The 24,029-nt window shown below is 35.1% G+C and overlaps 3 protein-coding genes across 3 annotated transcripts; all 3 read right to left on the reverse strand.

The window, feature by feature from the left end:
* Positions 1 to 1,928: 1,928 nt before the first annotated feature.
* LOC146930979 (uncharacterized) lies at positions 1,929 to 11,449 on the reverse strand. Its single transcript, XM_085702473.1, has 8 exons — positions 11,306 to 11,449; positions 11,131 to 11,201; positions 10,989 to 11,037; positions 4,713 to 5,077; positions 4,480 to 4,630; positions 4,089 to 4,364; positions 3,894 to 4,001; positions 1,929 to 2,549 (listed from the first exon to the last, which is right to left on the reverse strand). The coding sequence occupies exons 4-8, from the start codon at positions 5,075 to 5,077 to the stop codon at positions 2,172 to 2,174; spliced, it is 1,278 nt and encodes a 425-aa protein (XP_085558599.1). The 5' UTR covers positions 10,989 to 11,037; positions 11,131 to 11,201; positions 11,306 to 11,449; the 3' UTR covers positions 1,929 to 2,171.
* LOC146930980 (uncharacterized) lies at positions 5,241 to 9,270 on the reverse strand. Its single transcript, XM_085702472.1, has 4 exons — positions 6,756 to 9,270; positions 6,353 to 6,667; positions 6,172 to 6,271; positions 5,241 to 6,095 (listed from the first exon to the last, which is right to left on the reverse strand). Exons 1-4 carry the CDS (start codon positions 9,182 to 9,184, stop codon positions 5,325 to 5,327), a joined length of 3,615 nt encoding a protein of 1,204 aa, XP_085558598.1. The 5' UTR covers positions 9,185 to 9,270; the 3' UTR covers positions 5,241 to 5,324.
* An 8,935-nt stretch (positions 11,450 to 20,384) lies between the features above and the next one.
* Positions 20,385 to 20,987, reverse strand: LOC146930981 (uncharacterized). The gene has a single exon (XM_085707626.1). It carries the CDS (start codon positions 20,985 to 20,987, stop codon positions 20,385 to 20,387), a length of 603 nt encoding a protein of 200 aa, XP_085563752.1.
* Between the last annotated feature and the right edge of the window lie 3,042 nt (positions 20,988 to 24,029).

Raw genomic sequence — 24,029 nt, forward strand, 5'->3', positions numbered from 1 at the left:
AGCTGCGTTATCAGAAGATGTATCATTCAGAAGCTGCATCATCAGAAGCTATGTTATCAAGCTGCCTCATCAGAAGTCATTTCACCAGAAGCTGAATATCAACTGGATTTGCAAAGATTCAAGAACTGAAGAATCATCACTGCAAAAGCTGTCTATTGGATTCGAAAACACAACAAAAGATTAGTGGAATTTTGCAACGGTCATTTCAAAGGTGTTTGAAGGCATGTGCTTGCAATTTGGACGAAAGCGTTGACATTGTACTATTGTACGTGTACAACCACGTTCTTCACTACTCTGTTTTGTGTCCACGCTACAAGACAAGAAAACAGCTCCAGAATACGGCTTCGCGTGCATAGATGTTCCTTTGGATAAGGAATGGATTTCAAATTGGTTCTTCATAGGACAACAACCAAATCAGGCAAAAGATCAAAGGTGAAAGATCAAGCTTCAACAACGACTCTTTGATGTGCTGGCAATTTCACAACGTCTCTTTCACACCTCTATATAAAGGAGTGAAAACTTAGAGTTTTGGTAATGCTGAACGAAAGACTCACAACATTTTTACAAGTGCCAAACCTCTGCTGAAATTGTTCTGCATTCACTTAGAATTTCTGTGTCTCAAAGTCATATCTTAGAAATTCTTAAGTCCATTGAGTCTGTATCTGATTTGTATTGTGAGCACCTCTGATTATATATCAAGTGTTCAACCTTAAACAATTTTCTGTGTAATTTTGTTTAGTTAGAAGTCTCTTGCAGTTGTGCTTGAGCAGGAAGTCTCTTGATTGTGTTCTTGAGCAAAGGAAGTCTCTTGCTTGTGTGCTTAAGCAAAGGAAGTCTCTTGCTTGTGTGCTTGAGCAATTGTAATCAGATATTACTCTTAGTGAAATCTCCTTGGAAGTGCAAGGGGGACTGGACTACTTCCGGATTGTGGAAGGAACCAGTATAATTGCTTTGTGTCGTTCTTCTTCTCTCTCTGTTTTATTCCGCTGCATTTAGATTCTGATTACCACTTCAGAAGCTGTCTCACTTAGCTTCTGATCAAGTGTGTTCAGTTTGTAGGAGAAACGAAGAATTTTCCAAAACACAATTCAACCCCCCCTTCTTGTGTTTTTCTCACCTTCAGTATGTTCCTCCAGCTGTCAAATTTCACCTGCTGATCACTCTAAGGTAATATGCAACACTAAATGGTGCAAAGTCGTCAATCACACAGTGGTTAATAGGCTAACATAAGTAATATTAGAGTGGGGTCTTACTCTCTCAGAGGTAATTGAAACATAAAAGAATCGGGATTCCTAAATTTTCATATAAAGGCTACAACCTGATTTATGATTCTTAGAAGTTCATAACATATTCTTTCTTATCTTATTAGTTCTACTACTAGAAAAACGCAAATTAGAGAGGGTAGAATTCCGTAACTAAATTACTATAATTCCCTCACTAACGAATTTAGTGACGGATTTTGTGACGACCGGCAATCCCTTTCGAATTTTGGCCTTGCTAAATATTTGTGAGGGATTTTGGTATCCGTCCCTAATTGACACGGATAAAATCCGTCCCTAATCATATAAAGCCGTCACTAAATATGAACCAGAAATGTGCTAAAACTTGGACAAATCCGTCAGTAATTAGTGAGGGATTCTTGTTCCCTCTCTAATAGTGAGGGACTATTCCATCAATTTTTACCAATATTTCCGTCACTAATTAATGAGGGATTGGTTTTCCCTCTCAAATTGTGAAGGCATATTTAGTCACTAATTGTGATGAAACTGAATTCCCTCACTAATTCAAACAGAAATTTGCATCGCTGATGTAATGTTCAATTTCCTACCAGATTTAATTAATTAATTATATTAAGATTTTAACTGCATTTACTATATTAAACCATATTGAACATGTTGGAAATTATAAGTATACAATAAAAAAAACACTTGATAAATTGTCTTCATACCCATCACAGACATTCATCGCCATAAAAGTCATAAGGAAAATGTCAATAAGTTTACAACCATTGTTCAACTCTCAAAATACATAGAGTCATATGGAAACTCTCAAAATAAGTTTCATAAGAAACGCTTGAAACATTTTTAATGGTACTAGAAGTAGCACATTAGCCAAGTTTGCAACCAAGCTATCAAAATAACCATATATTATACATATTATATATCTATATATCAAGTAGATGGAGGTGGAGGTGGATGTAGATGACCTTGAGAAACCATTTCCATCAATTTAGTCATTTGCTCCCTAAGAAAACGTGAATCTTCCTGCGATGCACGAATCAACTCCTCATGAGCCTTCAATTTCTCTTTAAGTGATGCATTTTCAGCCCTCATTTGTTCAAATTCAGATTGTAAGATGCCGTCAGATCTGGAAGATCTAGACGGCTTATATTTCCCTGCTTCCGGGCCCAAACCATATATACGACCCTTCTTATTTACTCCTCCAACAACATCTAAGAAGATAGTGTTGTCACTTTCATGTCTAGAAACATCATCCCCTAGTGCCTCCTCATGTGAATCCCTCTCAATAATCCTTTTTTGAAACTCATCCTGCAAAATAATAATATTTTACTAACAAGTAATAATTTCATACTTCATTCAGTCAACATAAACAACTTTTTTTTTTTAAAAAAATATTGAATACATGAATAATTCCAAGTAAGTATATACAATATTTTGATAACTATTGTCCCCTGGTCTTAAACAGAGTACTTTGTCAACTTTGTCACCTGATAACTATATGAAATGTTGGCCTAAAACCTTATCTAAAAACAATGTTGTTGATTTTTACCCGGTATGTTGTCCTAAAAACTTATACTGTGTTCACTGCTTGCCTATATCAGTTTCCCAGAAGCATCAAACAAACTAGGGAAAATTACATTCAAGTGTTTTTCTTATTCTGAAACAAAATAAGAAAAACTAAAACACAGCTTCATCGCAATTATACAATAGAAGCATACAAGCCAATTTAAACACACAAAAAACTAAACCACATAAAAAACATATCCCTAACCTATAATTGGTAATCTGGGATCTGATTAAATGCATAATGGTTAATATCATGACCCTGAGTAGTTTCAGCTGAGTGGTACCCATCAGTTGAGCACATGTTCGTATAATTATTATTATAGTCAAAGGACATAAATAAACCATATCATACTGATCATCTAACTCATTCCATTGTGTGCTAACATTTGCTTCATTAGATGGAAGTAAATGACTCCTCTCTAGAGAAGTTGGAACTGACTGAACAAGCTCAACTAGAGGATATTGAATCATATAGCTAGGATATTGAGTCCGTGAATATTGGAGTGAAGGGGGCTCACGCTTCATGAACCCTTGTATTGACTCAAAAGAATAGGTTTTTGGTGTGGCGTGAATACCAACCATAGTGTTATCATATTCATGGAACGAATTGTAGCTATATGATTCAATATCCTCCCATGAAGAAGAAGGAGACGACATAGGATTTTTCTGATGCATTCAATCATAGAGAGGGATAATTCACAGCACCATTGACATGATAATTCACAGCAATATTGTTGGCTATTTACTGTAAGTTTGAACTAACAGATCATTAACAGAGTTAAATAGAGGGAGGTAATTGTATTTTCTCAATCTGCTTCTAAAACATACACTCACAGACTGCTACATATGTGCTTAACAATTAGCATCAGTGCAGAACCTCCATAAAAATAGCATCAGTGTATACTAGTTCCCAACAACTAGCATCAGTGAACAATTATTTCAGTGCAGAACTATTAAAACAATTAAAAATAGCATCAGTTCTTGCACAATTAGCATCAGTGCAAAACCTCCATATCATACTTCAACTACTTTAAAAATAGACTAAATATTCATCAAGTTCAATAAGGTAATGAGGTAATAACTTACAGCAACATCCTTTGATTTTGAGGAAACCCACTTGCTTGGATCACCTTTCAATCTGTGTGTGTATTCAAATATTTCCCAAGATGTTGGAGTCATTTCTGGAGATTTTTTCTAAAAACAAAACGGATCAATCAATTTTAATTGAAATTAAAATGCTTAACCTAACAAATACAATTAAACTCAAATTCAATTACTTACTATTCTCTTAGAAATCTCAAATGTTGGAATCGACCCTCCAGTGTGGAGTGGAGCATCAGAAGATTTTCTGTTTTTGCTGTTAGTTTGTGCCTTGCTTTTCCATTCATCCTCACTCCATTTTTCATCCAATTTCTTACGCATTTCAACTGGAATCCAATCACCATCATCTTCCCCTGTTCTGACCCTATACATTGCACTTGAGTATAACTGAGAGGCTTTATGGTCAAATGACTTCTTAATCTCTCCATTAAGTTCAGGTAGCCACTTAAACTTCCTCTACAATATAAAAAATATAGGTTAATAATAGAATAAAACAATATATTGAGAATAATCTACATGGAAAAAAAATATAACTAGTAAGATACGTAAATATTCATGAATACTTTCATACATTAAACTCTCTAAACCACATTGCAATCACACTATGTTTCCCGTTTTTTTTTTCATCAGCCTTTAGTTCTCCATACGTTGTCCAACATCCATCAAACTTTTGCTTCATAATTTTTGTTATCGCACGTGTAGGCGCAATAGGAGGGTCAAACCTATTAAAACAATATTGAAGAAATTGTAAGATACGAGTATGATATATTTAAAATTAAAGGACAAAAAGTAATAAAAGCATACGTGCTCTCAGGTCCTGGACGAATCCAAATACGATCATCAAGAGGGTCCTCACTCCCAATGTTTGGAGATGAATCCACATCATTTGATGATACATGTGGATCAGCAGCAGATGCATTAGATGATGGGATTTGTGGCAAGCTTGTTGATTGAGAAATGGGAGGGCTAGGAGTAGAGTGGGGAACTTGTGTATTTGTTGTTGTATGAGATGTGGAAGGATTTGTTGCTTGCCCAACAATAGAGTGTGATGGAGTAGTGGCAGCCATACCTCTCCCAGATGAAAGTGTGGTACCCCTAACTCCCCTACCTCTACTGATTCCTCTACCAGTACCTCTTCCTCCACCCGCCAGAGTATCATTTCCTGCCATCTATATATACATATAAAAAAACATATATTTGATTAACACATAAAAATCTGGACACATCTAAAAAACATATAACGCAGATGTCAGATCAAAATAATAGACGCACAAATCAACATTTACCGGCATAAAATTAAATAAACGCACAAATAATAATATTTTCATTGAATATGCATAAGAATAACACATCAAAATAAAAATAATACAAAAAAAAAACATGTGTGCCACTTTCAACTTAATTTAGCTCAATGACTTAGTTTGAATCTATATCTTCATAAATATCTTCATATTCATCTTCATCTTCCTCCCTTTCATATTCATCTTCCTCCTCCACCCCTTCATATTCATCTTCCTCCTCCTCCTCCTCCTCCTCCTCATCCTCAACAATGGGTTTGGCACTTCTCCTCAACAAAGAGTTTGGCACTTCTTCAGTTACACCATTAATGTCAACAAGACATTGCTGAAAATCATCATTTGAAACAACTATAGGTAGTGTATTAACATCATCATCTTGATATGCATCTGTTGTTTGCTGTTTTTTTTCCACAGTTTGAATGTTACTGCGTGCCTTGGTTTTTATGACACCTAGCCAACCTTGTTGCCCTTCAGGAAAGGATGTAAAGTAAACTTGATCCGCCTGTTGGGCTAATATAAAAGGATCATAATTTTGATATTTTCTAGATTTTTTTATTTCAACATTGCCATAGTTATCCGTCTTGGTCCCTTGAGAGCTCGGATCAAACCAATCACATTGAAATAAAACTACCTTCTTTGTAGGATGACCGGTGTACTCTAATTCGACAATGTCAGTCAAAACACCATAGTAATCATTTTCTAATGAATCTAATTGCCCTCCCCGAACACATATATTGCAATTGGTTGTACTCATCCCTTCATTTCGAGATTTTGTCACAAACTTGTAGCCATTAATAACATAACTATGCCACTTGATAACATTTCTAAGAGGGCCCCATGCCAAACTTGTTAACAGCACATCATTTATCCCATTCCTTGGATCAAGCACCTACATTAGGCAAAATATTGTAAATTCAACCTAATAAATTGGGTACTATAATTTTAAACTATGGAGATTCACATACATGTGTTTTGAACCAAGTTGGAAATGTTGCAGAAATTTGTTTGTCCAAATCTGGTTCACTCAACTCGGGGTCTAGTTCTCGTAACAAATCGGAGTACATGCTACACATGTAAAATATCCATTAAATTTGACTTCATAAACAATTAATACATGTGTGCAAATTTCAACTTGGGAATACTTACTTCAGATAAGGCACCACCTCAGGACAATTTAAAAGCACATAAAGGTGTGCAGATTTCATTTCCCTATCAGTCAAATTAGAATTAGTACGTTTTCCAAAAGGACGACCCGGATAGTTAAAGATTGACAATGGAGGATTCACTGAAAAATCTTCTCCTCCATCATCGTTCCGCGGCACTCTTGTTCTCCTCGATGGAATATCAGCGGGATGATAATAGGAACCTAATGTAGACATCTCCTCTAGTAAATATTCTTTGGCAATCGAACCTTCCACATTAGCTTGATTTGTTACCTTTTGTTTTAAAGTTCGTATGAACCTATAGACCAAATTAAGATTAAGCTTAGATAAATGAAGAAATAACTAAGAAAACTAACCAAGAGAGTATATAAGGTTGAACAATTAACCTTTCAAATGGATACATCCATCTATACTGCACGGGACCACCAACTCTTGCTTCATAAGCTAAATGAATAGGAAGATGTTCCATTGAGTCAAAAAAGCTTGGAGGAAATATTTGTTCTAATTTGCACATAATGATTGCGATGTTTTCCTCCAAACTACGCAATTTATCTTCACTCAACACTGATGATGTGATTTCTCTAAAGAATTGGCTGAATTCGGTAAGTGTATTCAAAATAGATTTGGGTAAGGCTTTAAATGCTAATGGTATCAAACGCTGCATGAATACATGGCAGTCATGACTCTTCATGCCAGACAACTTTGCTTCCTTGAAGTCAACACATCTACTCAAATTCGAAACATAGCCATCTGGAAGCTTAAGGTTTGTAACCCATTCACATACATCTGTTCTTTGTTGTTTGGTTAGTGTATACTGTGCCTTTGGTTTTACAAAGTTACCATTCCTACCAGGTTTAAGCTCTAGGCCCTTACGCTTACAATGTGCTTCTAAGTCCTTTCTAGATTTGTAAGTATCTTTTGTCTTGCCTTTGGTATCCATTACTGTGAACAAAATATTAAGAAACACATTTCTCTCGATGTGCATTACATCAAGATTATGTGGGAGAAGATGAGTTTTCCAATATGGAAGTTCCCAAAATATACTCCGTTTTGTCCAATGATGCTCTTTCCCATAGCCTGGTGGTTTACATTCTTGGGATTCCTCCGCACTTGGTATATTTTTAACACTTTCCCAAACTTCTTCACCACTCAGCCTTCGCGGAGGACTTGACGTCTCAACTTTATCTTTTGTAAATGCAGTCTTATTCCTTCTAAATGGATGATTTTGTGGTAAGAATTGTCTACTACAATCAAACCATGAGGTCTTTTTACTAGCATCTAGGGTAAATGCCTTAGAGTGCTGCTTCATGCAAATTGGGCAAGCTAGTTTTCCTTTTGTCATCCAACCACTTAACATCCCATAGGCTGGGAAGTCATTAATTGTCCACATTACAGCAGCCTTCATCAAAAAGTTTTGCTTCAAGGACACGTCATATGTCATAACCCCATCCTCCCATAACATTTTCAATTCATCTATTAAGGGACGCAAATACACATCAATGTTTCTCTTTGGGTCGTCCGGACCAGGAATTATAATGGTCAAGTACATAAATTCCCTTCTCATACACATCCATGGGGGCAAATTATAAGGGGTAACAATCACGGGCCAACAAGAATACTTTCGGCCCGATATGTCAAATGGAGCAAAGCCATCTGAACACAAACCTAATCTAACATTTCGAGGATCTTGAGCAAAGTCAGGCCATTTTTCATCAAAGTGTTTCCAGGCTTCTGCATCTGAAGGATGAGACAAAGAACCGTTCTCCCGAGGTTTATCACGATGCCATGTCATTTCACCAGCTGTTTGTATGGAGGAATACAATCTTTGTAGTCGCGGAACAAGCGGAAAGTACCACATATGTTTTTTTGGTACTAATTTATCCTTTCCTTGCTTTTTAACATGCCTATACCGCTCCTCTCCACACATTTTACAACTTTGGAGCGCAGCATTCTCCTTATAATACAACATACATCCTTTCGGGCAACATTCAATCTTCATACTTGACAACCCTAGTTCAGCAACCGTCTTCTTTGCTTGATAAAATTTTTTCGGCATGCGGTTATTATCAGGCAATGCATTTCCCATAAATTGCATCAACGCATTAAAACAACCCTCAGAAAAACCATAGTCTGCTTTCAAATTTAATGCTGTTAAAGAAGCTGACAACATGGAATATCTATCACAACCATCCCATAAAGGAGATTGTGCGGCCTTCAACAATTCAAAGAATCCTTCAGCTTCTTTGTTAGGAGATTCTTCCATTAGGTCACCTTCGTCTTCACCGTGTTGATCCAGATAGTTGCCAATGTCTGGTCCCGCGGCATCCATTACTAACTGCTCATAATTGTCAAACATTTCCCTTTGACCTCTATTTGCATAATAAGAGTGATTAACAGCCACTTGCGGAATCGGGGGAATTTCCTCACCATGGTTCGTCCAATGATAATAATTACTCATGAATCCCTTCAAACATAGATGTGCCCTCACAGTTGCTGGACTTTCATGTTTCAAACACTTGCAAATATTACATGGGCATCTAATATCCCCTCCTCCAATGTTATCTTTATCTTGTTCCAAAGCAAACTTAATAAACTCCAGAACTCCAGTATTAAATTCTGCAGTAATGTTCTTGTAACAATCAACTCTGTTATACATCCACTTTCTATTTTCAGGTACTTCCATTGCTGATGCATTATTTATGAGATAAAGCATTAGTCGTGGGTCATATATCGCTTGAAATTTTAACATCAAGCGATAGTAAACTAAATTACCCTCTAAATTATCCTCTAAATTACCCCATAACAGATGTATCATTCACAATACAAAGAAAAAAAATTCTAAAAAATAAACATATCAAACACAAATGCATCCTTCACAACTATAGCTGAACAATCCCAAAATGTCCGAGAACAATCCCCTACCCCAACAGAAAAAACAGCAGCCCCTATAGCAGTAAAAACTAACGATAGCAGCAGCACATTTTGCAGTTGCAGCACATTTAGCATATATAAACGCACAAACATACAACGTGTTCTACATCAAATTCAATCAATGCAAAATGGCCAATATGTGCACACTATCTTTTAATCAATCAATATGTTTTCAGAGCAAAAAAAAGATCATAGGGTCAGAGTAATGAAAAGTATATGATACTGCTTGAAAAGAAATGTTGTTGACAGAAATGTGCTAAGCTATAAACAAGGGAATATTCCACTAAAGAGGTACTAACTGCTAAGCTAAGCTAAAAAAAAATTGTTAACATTTCACCCTTTGTTAATCATTTTCAGAAGACACGAAAAGTTAAAAAAATTGTAAAACCTAACAGCCTTTTGTTCTTTTTGTACTAGTATTCTTAACTATTGTTCACAAGATAGAGAAAAAGAAAGTTTCATATATGATTTTATTTATAGAATACAAAACGTGCATGGAAAGTAGTAAACTAATGCATGGCAATAAACACAATAAGTTTCATTAGAAAAGTCTAGTTGGAACTAGTTTATGAAAAATTAGTAAGTAGTGCTAAAAACCATGATGCTAAAAATACTCTCTTTTTTCTTATACTTTGTGACAACAACTTGTCATCACATGAACTATGAAAGTAACCAATTATGTTATCGTTTGTAAAAGACATTCTATCTAATTATGAGTGAAAAATGAGACACATTATAAGGCATCATGACTATATATGCAACAAAGCCCCATAATTCTCAAGGACAAAAACCACTTATTTCTAAAACTCTGCAGAATAATAGAAGAATAAAGTTTCAAATTTTGCAAATCCCTTTCATGAGACAAAAGTTTCTTATTCAATAGTGGACAAAACAGATCAAAAAAAGGAATGGAATTTTCTCCATAATGTGGTTTCAACTCCACAAATTTTCTTATAAAATTGAAAAATAAGTTAGGGTACCCTCACAATCAATAAGTTGGGAAACTGCACTGCTACAGCAGCCTTCTAAAGCTGTAGACAGAGCTTGAATTTAACTTTATCTTTTGTAAAGCATTAAAAATTTATGAACTTGGTAGTGTCTTGTAGTTTTTTTATGAACTTGGTAGTGTCTTGTAGTTGAATTTTGCTTCTCTTTTTGAAAATGAAGGATGATTTAACAGGGGATATTAAAAGTGACATTGAAATGAATGATTTGAGGATGAAAGACCTCATTGTTCATTGACACGCAACAATGCTAAAAATGGTGCCCAAGTCCAACCAACATAAACCAACAAAAGTAGGACATACTAGCAGACGCAAAACTCCAACAAGACACGTAACAGTAACCATAAAGACACAACATTCACCAACATCAAAAGGCAACAATACAAATCAGAGAAAGCTAAACAAACTCAAAAAAACCTGCTAACTGTCATACAACCATAGTGCAGCCAAGGATAATAAATTGTAACCTCACAACATACAAAACCAATTCTAGCACAGGCCTAAGAACTGAAGGACGGCTGAAAAACAGAAAATTCAACACGAATTCATTGAAAAACAAGTCTTATACTACCAATCTTCAACAAAATCAAATGTTAAATAATCTCAGTCTTCAACAACAATCATTCAAAATACAAAATTAACAATCAAAATTAATAACAAACAGAAGGAATGGTTTAGATTTACCTGTTTCAAAGCAACTTCAGTTTTGGATTCAGAAATGTGAGTGAGTTCACTGTAAATCCCCACAAAACCCAAATCAGATTACAATAAAATGTAAAATAATAATAAATAAATAAATAAATTCTAAGATTTAGGGAGAGATTACAGTGAGTTTTGAAAGAATGAAGGAGATTTGAGGGAACAAATATCTGAATGTAGCAGCAGTATCAAAAACACCTATACCATGAGAAGAGTGATGCGGTGAGTACGATGAGAAGAGTGGAGATTACCAGTATGAAAAGAAGGAAGGATATTTAGAGAAAGAGAAGAGTGGAGATTACCGTGTGACGAAGAAGCAGTGAATACGCGATAGCGGAGTTGGACGAAGAAGCGGCGAATACGCGATAGCGGAGTTGAAGAGTGATACGGTGATGAATAAATTTGATTTTGGTATGATTTGAGGATTTGAGGGAGATTTGAGAGAGATTTAGTGAAGATTTTGTTTTGATTTGAGGATTTATGAGAGATTTGAGTTCATAAGCTGTTTGGAGTAGGATTTGGGGATTTAAGATTTGGGTTCATAAGTTGTTTGGATTGTTTGGAGTGTTCATCTGATTTGTGCATTTTAGAGTTCAACAAGTTGAGTGGGTTCTGAGTTTGGAGTAAAATTTTGGGGGAAAATTTTATTTTTAGGGTTTGTGAAAAAAAAGAGGGGGAATGTTTTGCATAAGAAGAGGGAAAGCCAAAACGTGAAATAATTGGGGGGGGGGAATGATTCAGTTTTCTCATTAATATCAAATAATTGTTTGTGAGGGATTAATTTCCTCACCAACTATGTAATTGACATTAGTGATGGTTTTAGTGAGGGAATCATTAGAGAAGGATCACTTCCGTGTCCCATTCCGTAGCCAACGTTTAACTCATCAATTTTGTGAGGGATTTAGTGAGGGGTATTTTGTGAGGGATATTTTGTGAGGGATGTTTAAACCATTCCCTCACTAATAATTGGAAATTCAATATTTGTAATTAATACCGAAATCCGTCCCTAAATCCGTCACAATTAGTTACGGAATTTTGTCCCTCCCTAAAATCCCTCTCTAATTCGCGTTTTTTTAGTAGTATACAAACGGGCAACCCTATCTCATCCACCTTACCAAGGGGATAATAATAAAATTCAATACGCAATGTTTAGAAAAAAAGTGTTTGCTATATTTCTAAGCTCATACATCAGTGCTAGGTATGTCACACTTCCTAGGTCAATGAAAGTGTTAAGTCTTTTGCATAAGAAAATTAAATAGAAATTATAACATAACTGAGAAAAAGAATTGAATTAAAGAGATCTAAAAAACAAATATAAGTTCATCTTAGATTTCTACCCAATTAGAGTTTAGTTACTCATGGTAACTAAAGACAATATTATAAAAGAAATAAACATACCCTAGAGACTAAGGTTAAGGAGAGACAACCTTCCCTTGAAACTCCTAGTGCTTGCCTTCCACTTGAAACACTTCATTCTGAATGAATAATTGTGAATGAGAGGAGTTTTAATTATAAGTTGATTTCCAAGTGAGTTTAGGCCGAAAAATGGGCTTTTTCCTCAAAACCACAGGAGAAAAACATCAAAAAGCTGTTTTCCCCCCGCAGGCGCACGCGCCTAACGTGTGGGATGGAACACCTCATACGTTAGTGCAAAGACAATGCTTTTCAATATTGTTTTGCACACCCGGGCGCTCAGCAGCATACCCGGGGCGCACAAGATTAATTTCCAATGCCTTTTTTTTCACTTTTTCTTGGTCTTTTTGATTGTTTTCTTCCTTGAAAGTCATCTTGGGACTTGGAGTAAAATTTATCCATTTTGTAATGAGAGAGGGTTGAACTAATTGCAAGCGAAAAATCCATTTGCGTTCAGGTGATTTGTGATGATGAGAATTCATTTACACTTTTAGAGTAAAAATATCAATAAATAATAATGACATTAATTTTATTTTTTGTGGTTGAAAATATAATTTCATTTTAACCAAACTAATTTTGTAAATCAATATTTCAAATATCAAATTTGTAAAATGCTCATCCACGTATGAACGCAAGACATCTTAAAGTTAATTTTAACTTAATATTAATACTACACAAATTGAAACATGATTTAGGAAATTTTGATGAAATGTCAATCAATTACATTATTGTTGTCACATCATCTATAAATAATATATTTTTTTGGCACTTTTAGCATTCACTAAAAAACAAACAGTAATATATTATTTTTCTCATTTTTCCACTTCAATTCAAAATTCAAAAAATTTCAAATCACTCTTTTCCTCCTACATTTACTCTTTATCACTATCAAATATTAAAATATATCATTTTATCTATCTACATAAGTCTTTTTAGCCACCTCTTATTAATAAACCCAAAACCAACTTTTTTTCAATGATCCAACTTTCTTTATTGATGGCAACCTCCCTCCCTCCCTCCCTCCCTCCCTCCCTCTCTCTCTCTCTCTCTCTCTCTCTCTCTCTCTATCTCTCTCTCTCTCTCTCTCTCTCTCTCTCTCTCTCTCTCTCTCTCTCTCCCTCCCTCCCCCCCCCCCCCCCCCCCCACACACACACACTCTACACATTTTCCCTAAGGCTCTGTTTGGATAACTTCAAATTAACGGAGCGGAACGGAATGGAACAGAATGGAATGGAGTGGAACGGAACAAAGATTCCATTCCATTGTTTGGATATTTACGATATAATGAAACTAATTTTCCATTCCATTGTTTGGAAAGTGGACGGAACAGAATGAATTATAGCTTTTTTATTCCAATTTTATCCTTATTTAAAAAAGCATAAATATGTTAAATTCTCAACTCAACTCAATTCAATACGTGGTTATTGACATAAAAATACACATCGTTTAAAAGAACTACATACATTTGTGCTAAACATACATATCGTTCATATCTGAAATTATATATCTTTCTCCCCAAGAATATTTTTACTTGTTAGAATGGAAGAAAGAATGCAACAAGGTGACCTGCTTTTGACATGCCACGTTCCTGTTTATATAACCGCAAGTAACTCTTGAAAAACTTTGGCCACAACTATCCCCCTCTGTTACAATGCAATATCATATTCAAGGCATGGCGAATATTATTAATCCACTGCAGAAGTTGGTTGAAAAACATGTTCATGTGTTCATATATCAAAAAAGCATGATGATAGCAAAATGAATAAGAAACGTGAATAGGTGAAGAGAAAAAACGAGGGAATATAGAGCAAGTAATGAAATAGGAAGTAGGGACAAAGTGGTAATTATATTATTCATGTGTTTTTATTTCATTATATACACCCCAGTTTGGGGGGAATGAAAAATTGGTTAAATGAGTGGGATTGGATGGAATGGGTTCCATCACACTCCATTTCATTTCATTCCTTTTTTACAAAACCAAACAATGGAATGTGGGTCTATCCCACTCTATTCCATTCCACCATCCTCCATCAATCCAAACACAACCTAAGGATTATACCCTATCCTTTCTCTCACATACCTTCACTTGTTTCCCTCATTAAAGGACACTTCTCTAACCATTTTTCATTGAATCCATGAAGTTGATAAAAAATAATAATTTTGGAGTTAATTATGTTGATGGATGAAACTCCTTTATCCAAAAGAACATGGATGGAGCTCCTATCAAGTGGAAATTGAACGGTAGATTTGGAAGAATGTGTGTGCGTTGTTGTGATGTTAATTAGTGCTACAATGAAGATGAGAGACAGAGAGAGAGTTGAACCAATTGCAAGAAAAAAACCTATTTGCGTTCTAATGATTGGTGATGATGGAAATTCATGTACACTTTTAGTGTAAAACTTCAATAAATAATATCACTTTCGTTTCATTTTTTTGTTGGGAAAATTTCCGTTTCATTTTAATTTTAACCAAAATAATTTTGTAAATCAATATTTCAAATATCCATTTTAACAAATGCCGATCCATACACACAAGACATCTTAATCTTAATAATATACAAGTTTTTTTTGAAAGGATAATAATATACAAGTTGACAACATATTTTAGGCAACTTTGATGAAGTGTCAATCAATCACATCATAAAATAATAATAATAATTTTTTGCCACTATTAGTATTCACTTAAACACAAACATCAAAATATCATTTCTGTCATTTTCTCACTTCAATTCAAAAATATATCATTTTATCTAATCTACACCAAAGTTGTCAACCACTCCCCACCACTCGACTCAACTCTACTCTCTCTCTCTCTCTCTCTCTCTCTCTCTCTCTCTCACACACACCCTCCCTCCTTCCTTACTACTAGGAAAATGTGATTCAGTGACGGAATATAGTGACGAAATAAAACCCCACACTAATTATGACAGAATTAGTGGTGGATAGTGTTGGGTTTCAAGTGTAAGTGATTATGTCCCACATCTACCAGGAATGGAGGAAATGTTGGATATATAAGAGAGGGGGCCCATATACCATTTGCCTTAAGGTTTTGGGTGGAGATATGATGTTTAAGTCTCTTAGAGTCCTGGACGTTTGACCCATTGCCACTCCCGGCGCTCCTCGGACTCCCCAACAGTGGTATCAGAGCCCTGGTTAGGCTCGGTGGGGAGTGGGAGTGGGGTCCTAGTGTGGATCAGGCTAGTGATGTGGGTGACTCACACTTGAGGGGGAGATTGTTGGGTTTCAAATGTTAGTGATTATGTCCCACATCGACTAGAAATGGAGGAAATGTTGGATATATAAGAGAGGGGGCCCATATACCCATTGCCTTAAGGTTTTGTGTGGAGATGTGGTGTCTAAGTCTCTTAGGGTCCTGGATGTTTGACACATTGCCGCTCCCCGGACTCCCTAACATATAGTTGTGTTTCTAATTACCTACAATATATGAAGCTCGTATGAAGCTTAGCGACGAATATGAAGCTTAGCGACGAATATGTGAAACATTTTTCGTCAATACTTTTCCGTCATATATTCTGTCGACGAATATGAAGCTTAGCGACGAATATGTGAAACATTTTTCGTCAATACTTTTCCGTCATATATTCTGTCACAAAAATAGGGGAAATTAAATTAGCATTTGTGACAAACTTTTTTCGAATCCAAACAATCCGTCACAACCTTTGTCATTAACGTGTAAGATGTGTTTAGCTAAGATTTGAGAGGATATATTTTCGTTTCTAGTAAAAAAAACTGCTAAAAAACTGAATTATAAATAAAAGACATGTTAATAAGAGATTTAGTGAAAAATAAGTACCCTTATTTAAACTTTTTTAAAGGAATACTAAACTTATTTTTTAACATTAGATATAGAGATCCGATAAAATATGAAATGTTTATTAAAAAAATTTCCACTTGTTTCTCTGAAACATAAAGAGATAAAAAAAACCCTATCTCCAAATTTTCATGTTCCCACTTGTTTCCTTCCTCAAAATTTAGATTTTTCCTTTCACTCATCCTTGTCTCACAACATCTCACTTGGCTGACTCATCTCATCTATCTCAGTGTTTCACGTCTCTTTCTCCTTTGACGGTGTAAATTGCACGGTGTAGTATTTCCCTTTTCTTTACACGGTGCAACAACTCTCCCTCTCATATGCACGCTGACAAGTTCCTTTCTCTACCATCTTATATCCCTCACTTGTTAGTGACAAAATTTCAAGTTTTAATGCTATAGTTTGGCCAATCATTAATGACAAATGATATATCTTTGTGACCGATTAAATTTCGTCACAATAAGTGATAGATTTACAATTTCCTTGCTAAAATTTTGCGAGGCCAAAAATCTTTACAAATTCTTGGTGCTCGCAAAATCCATCTCTAAAATTGTTTGTGAGGGAATTTTAATGATTTAGTGACGGATATATAGCGATCTCTCTCTCTCTCTCTGTGTGTCTCTTCTCTCTCTCTCTCTCTCTCTCTCTCTCTCTCTCTCTCTCTCTCTCTCTCTCTCTCTCTCTCTCTCTATTCAACACCATTTTTTCCCAACAATTCTACCATCTATATTCTCACATACCTTACATCGCTTCTATCATGAAAGGATTTCACATACCACCTCTCTAACTATTTACCATTGAATCCATGGAGTTGATAAAGGATAATAATTTTGCAGTTGATTATGTTCATGGATGGATCACCTTTTTCCAAGAGAACATGGACGTAACTCTATCAAGATGAAATTGAACGGTAGATATGGAATAATGTGTGTGCCATATAGTGATGTTATTATTACAACGAAGATGGGAGAGAGAGAGAGAGAGAGAGAGAGAGAGTTGGACCAATTGCAATAAAAAAATCCATTTGCATTATGATGACTGGTGTCTAAAGTGCATGTATAATAGTTCTTCAATTTTTTTCATTGTGTTTTTGTTGTTGAGTTTCAATTTCTTGTTTTGATCAACGGGTTTGTAAATCCTTGAAAATGAAAACCCTCTTGAAGATACCCACACCAATTTGAAATGTGTAGTTTATATGAAAAATTTATTGTGAGATAAATCTGAAAATCAACAACAATGAGTTATATGAAAAATTGAAAAGATCAAATTTTTGGATGTGAGGTTTGAGAAAAATTTTAAATTTTGTTAGGTGAGTAATATTGAATTATAGTTTTTGTATGAAAAAAATGGCTATTGGTGCATTTGTGTTATGCTGCACAACTCTTTTTTTTTTTTTGAAGTAGCTTAGTAGTTAGAGCTCACACAATTTAATTGTGGAGAAGTTGGGTGTCCAGGGTTCAAACACCTACGTAAATACTTTTTTTTTTTTACTAACCCATTGATGTGGGTATATCAATATGTCAAGTGTAACATTGACGCGTCATTTTTTCCAACAGATAAAAAGGAAAGCATTGAAGTGTGTCCTCATGATCAAGAAGACACATTCAACTCCTATGACAACATATTGCGAGGTTGTGATGACAATAGTAGGGGTGAAGTTGGGGTTTGTATTAAGATCCTTAGGATACGATAAGGTGATACGATAAGGTGATTTTTGAGCTGGATTGTAAAATGGTTATGGATGATGTGCACAACAATATAAGGCTTAATCTCTCTGAGTATGTTCGATTATCCAAAATTTTAGAACCATACTTGATCACTATAACGACTTTGTAATTTTTTGTTTTTGTTTTATTTATGGTAGCGCTCATGCTCTTGCACGAGTAGCCTTATTCCATACTTCTCACTATACTTATGATGTAATTCCTCCTTATATTAATACTATTGTTATTGTTATGTATTAAATTTACTTGCATATATTTTTTTAACATAATCGTATATAGTAAGGTGAAGATGGGGCGATTGGGTGTCAAGTGTCAATGAAATTATCAAAAGTTGAAGCTTTGCTTCCTTAAAAAAAGTTGAAGGCTTAGGCAGTTAGCAATGAGATACTAATATTACTGTTGTACCTATAGACGGGTGAGTGATGTTGAGTTTGATGACTTTATCTATATTTTTTTTAATTAATCATTCTTTTTCATTAAAATAATTTATGTTAATCATTCATTTATCAACTAAATATACTAAAATCACCTATTACCCAACTAATTTTCGTGCATGGCTTCTGGAAACAAGATAATGAGTTTCATTTCATCAAAATCAGCAAGTCATGACCACATATTCCAAACCATTAATTTTTTATTCAAGTAGGGGGCTTCATCCTGCTGCCACGTAACTGAGGATAACACGTGTTGGCAACTTAGTGGTTATTGCCACTAGTCCGAGTTTGAAAATCAAAAGTATAGTCCACCCTACCTCACGCACTTCTCTTCTCTTACGTGATTTCTTTCTGTCGTGCCATATCACATGCACAATACCTTTTTTTTTAGTTAAAAATTAATTATGAAAAAAACAAAAAAACGAAAACTGTTTTTTTAGTTAAAAATTAATTATGAAAAAAACAAAAAAAGAAAACTGTAAGACATCAGAGTCTGTTTACGACACATATGATAAGAAAATAGAATATAATAACAAAATCATATCCTACTGGAATTCGATGTTTAATGCATCAATAAAAAAAGATAAAATAAACCTATTAGTTAACATAATTTATTGGTTCTTTGTAATTTTAATCCTGTGACTATCTATTCACCAAAGAGACTCTTGTTGTCTAACACTTACACAGGTATTGTACAATTGGGATTTCTTCTACACATATTTTCCACTTCCCTTAAAAATCACCTTTGTAAAAGAATCCTCACTAGCAAATGGACGATTTTACGAATATCTATTCCTAATTGGTATATACTTTGTCTTTAGTAACCCTAATATTATTCTTTAAAAAAATAGTAACTCTGATATTTTCTTCTTAAAGAAATACTTGATCATTACCTCAAAGGCATGAACAACATTTACATTTAAATTTTCAACAATAACATAAACATTTGGATATGTGATATCAATTATAACCATAGCCCTTGAATACTTTCTACAATGTTCTCCCTTAACGCCGCATCATTTTGAGAGCCTGCAATACACACACACACATATATCCTGATAATCTTCTCTTTGTTTTTCCTGTGCTATTTTATGAGCATGATCCAAATGTTAGAACCAAACTTAATTTCAAACCCTAAAGTCGATCATGTACTTAATCATCAGAAATAACAGATCTATATGCGGAAGCGCACTTGAATCCATATTCGGAGATTGTTGATGTGGTAATGGCCTTCCAGATCAACACACACTCTCACTGAGAGAACCCTTTGTTATTCTCTTGATTTCCTTGTGATGATGGGATGTCAGCAAAGAACGGCGGCTTGGTGTGTGTGACCTGAGGACCATGACCTCTTTATTTATAGCACCCAAATTAGGGTTAACTATTGGTATTTCTATTTTAGCCCATCATAAAAATAGAAGAGAGTTGCTTTTCTGACATATAATACTTCATATTGACACATGGAAATGACCAAAATACCCCCAGCGGTTGTTAACTGCCGCTGGGAAACACGCCGGCTGTTAACTGCCGCTGGTACCCAGCGGTTGTTAACTACCGCTCACACCAGTTACAGAACCAGTGCAGTCTGAACTGGTTTTGCCCAGGAAATGTGTCCTGTTTGACCTGTAATTTCAAACGGCAATTCCGGAGGAAATCAAACCAAAACAACAACATCCAGCCATCACAAACATCAACATTTCATAGTTTATCAATTATTCGGTTACATTACATCAAACCGATAATGCGTTAACGTTTAACAATTGTTTGAAATTCATCAAATTTTCCACATTATGCAAAACATTACACGTAATGTACATTAATTACTAATAAATGCGAAACTCAAATATATTGATATACATATAAATAGTTAAAGGTTAGTTACATTATATCACCCAAAAAATTGGTCATTACATTATATATCCAAAAAAATACGTCGGCGCGTATCAACCAAAAAACGGATTAACACCGACCAAAAAGTGTCACATTTCATCTAATAAAAGCAAATCATCTAAATGTTCCAGAACATCTTCAAATTCGGTGTTTGCTTTAACCAGAGTGTCATCAAACATAATTGGATTGTCTTCATTTGTTGGCTCCTTTGGTGGAACCGGTCTCTCTTTGAGCTCAATGTCCATGAGTGTTTGGAAACGATCCTGTTGATCCAAAAATTCATCCTCCCATGTTGCCGCCTCTTCGCTCCTGTGATTTTTCCACTCCGTGCATGTTGGAGGTAGTGGGCAACCATCTTTTAATGAAAGAAGGATAAAATGATCTGGGATTAGACCAAGGCAAATCATGTTGCTTTTCGGGTTAACCGGAGGCCGTCCTCTAAGTGGGAAAAAAGTCTCGGAGATGTAGTCTTTCCATGTAGTCATCTCTAACACCGGCCTATTGTAACATGATGCAACGATGTGTCCCATATCCGGCAATGTCAACCATTTGTCGGGAGGTGCAAAGCTACTAGGATTTTTGGGAGGATACAATCCATCCAAGATGTAGTTGTAACGGTTCTCGCTCGCATACACCTCAATGTATTTACTCCTATGCTCTTTCAACTCTTGAATAAGTGCTCTCCGCACCATAACATGACTTTCTTGCGTCTAACCCAAGGCTTCCGCTATAGCCCTAAACCCACAATGACCGTCACCAATAACATCCACAACTCTCTCAATGTATGGTATCATGAACTCTCGCCGCTCCGTTCACAAACCAACTCCAACATAGCATTTCTTCCTTCACAAGATCTTCTAATGATAACCGTAAATCCAGCCCTATTTGCTTGTCGACGGACCCAACCGAGCAATTCGTTTTTATCTTTCCTTGTGTCTTGGGTTGAAAAGAAATGAGCCGTGTCCACATCGGAATTGACGCTTGAAGCCTCAACTTTAACGGAGACTTCGACCTTAGCGAGAGCTTCAACCTTAATGGAATCGACATTATCTATAAATAAACAACAAAAAAGTTGCTTATTTGACAAGGAATAAACAACATACAATTGCTTTTTCTCAACATTATCTATAAATAAACAACATACAATTACTAAACTAATTAATAAACATCTATCTAATATCATATATTAACATAAACAAACAAAAAAAAACAAAAGAAATTTTTTTTTGGAAAAACACTGTTTTCACAGTAGCTATTGCAGGAAATTTTTTGAAAAAATTTCTAAGTCTCCAGCGGCAGTTAACAGCCGCTCACTCCCAGCGGTAGTTAACTGCCGCTACAACGCGTTCCCATGCAAAAAAAAACCCAGAAAAATGCATCAAATGTAATGGATTTTAACGTTGTAATACCTGTTCTTTGATGCATTTTGTGTGCAGAAACGTCTTAGCATTCGATCAGCAATGATTTGGAGGCATGATTTTAACACAACATTTTTGAAATGGGATTTTTTTAAGGTTGGTAATGGTGAGAAAGAAGCTGATAAGTGAATAGGAGGTAGGGGTTTGCTGGTTTTGGGGGGGAACACTGGAGCGGTAGTTAACAACCGCTGGGTGCCAGCGGCAGTTAACAGCCGGCGTGTTTCCCAGCGGCAGTTAACTACCGCCAGGGGCAATATAGTCATTTCCATGTGTCAATTGGAAGTATTCCTTGTCAAAAAAGCAACCTTCAAAATAGAATTACCCCATTAGTCTCTACACATTAAAGGCTCACACCCTATTAGATACTCATAAGCCCACTTTAGCCAAACCTTATTAGATCACTTTAATTGGGCCTAACTTAAATGACAGTCCACAATACATAATTATTCACATATAAGGCCAATGTTGGATTAATGATCCAACACCAAAAACTCCATGAAAAATATTTTTAGAACACTTGAGCGAATCAAATTCTCATTTGAATCACAATTACGTCCTCCTTCCTTATTGGCTACAACTTTTAAACCAATTTGGCTTAATAGCAGTTTTTGCCCCCTAAAAAAAATCTACAAAACCGCCCCCTAAGTTTTGCAACTGTAGCAATTTTGACCCCCCAAGGCTAAAAAAAATAAAAAAATAACATGTGGCACCTCACTTAGGGTGCCACGTCAGCGTAGACCGAGTCAAAATTGGCCATGGAGGCCAAAACTGCCACATGTGCAAAACTTAGGGGGCGGTTTTGTAGTTTTTTTGTTAGGGGACCAAAATCGCAACTTTGGGAAAGTTAGGGGGCTAAAACTGCCATTAAGCCAACCAATTTTTCAATAATTTGAGTACACACGTCTTTATGTATTAAGATATTAACACTAACAACCTCTGCATCAAAAAAAGTTCAATGATATAATAAAATTTGTAAGGTTGAGTAGATAGCTTAATAAATAAAATTTGTAAGGTTGTGTAGTTCAATGATTTGAGTTAAGGATTAATGAATACGGTCCTAAATACTAATTTAATAACTAATTATTAACATTTGTCATTAAGAAAAATATAATAACATAATAATGTATAGTTGAAGGGAGTAAGTAGATATAAATAATAATGTATAGTGAAAAAAAGAGTAAGCAAATATAATAATTAAACGAGATACTAGGTAGCTATAATAATATAAGATAAGATATATAGTAAAGAGGTATGACTATATTTTTTGGAAAATGCCATTTCTCTAGAAAAATAGCATCAAGAAATTTTCAAGACACAGTTGACAAGTTTTAATTGCATGATTTATTTGTTCACTTCCTATTTTTCAGCCACACCTCCTTGAATTGTGGCAAATAGTGCATTGTGATTGACTGTTTTTTATTCTTGAAGAATTCTTGATGTTAATTTTTTAGAGATATAGCTGGTCATATTTGTTATAAAAAGAATTGCACGAACGTGAGGGATTGACTGATTAAGCATTGATATCGAATATGTGTTTCTATTCGAGCAATGCTATATCTTTAGAAAAATAACATCTTCTTCAAGAATAAAGAGCAGCCAATCACAATGCACTATTTGCCACAATTCAAGGAGGTGTGACTGAAAAATAGGAAGTGAACAAATAAATCATGCAATTAAAACTTGCCAGCTGTGTCTTGAAAAATTCTTGATGCTATTTTTCTAAAGAAATAACATTTTCCGTTTCTATTAAGGGGAAAATCTACTTGGTGCTTGTGGATTGAGAGAAACATTCTTTCTACGGGTCTCACAATATTTTAATATTAAAATATAATGATATAAAATTATTAATAGATAATATAAAAGTAACTGTTGTGACCTATTTAGAAGTGTTTGGTTAGAGTGATGGAGTACTTATTAGGTACTATTAGTAAAAATTATAATTAAATGATTTGTATAATTGTGATCCACTTAGCTACTCAAAAATGAATATCTAAAAGTGGTGTATTTACTATTAGAGTAAAATTGATTAAAATTGCTTAGAGATTGCAAGCAATGTGGCAGTTCGTGTCCACAAAAAGTAACACAAGCAATCAAGATTAGTTCTTCCATTAGAGATGCGCTTAAGGTGCCTAGTTTTTAAGAAATATTAGTATTGTGTTTTGGCCGGTTGATAATTAAAAAAATTGCATTGAGGATGAAGAGAAATGGCGAGACAGAGTTTCTCATTTATGTGAAAATAATAATACATCAGATCAGTAGCTCTACAAACTATGAGGTAATGTATAAGGTTATAGTAATACTAGATCTCCCTCCCGT

This window comes from Medicago sativa, chromosome 4 (assembly GCF_051527215.1).
Source record: "Medicago sativa cultivar Bolivia chromosome 4, Bolivia_mono, whole genome shotgun sequence".
NCBI classification, from domain to species: domain Eukaryota; kingdom Viridiplantae; phylum Streptophyta; class Magnoliopsida; order Fabales; family Fabaceae; genus Medicago; species Medicago sativa.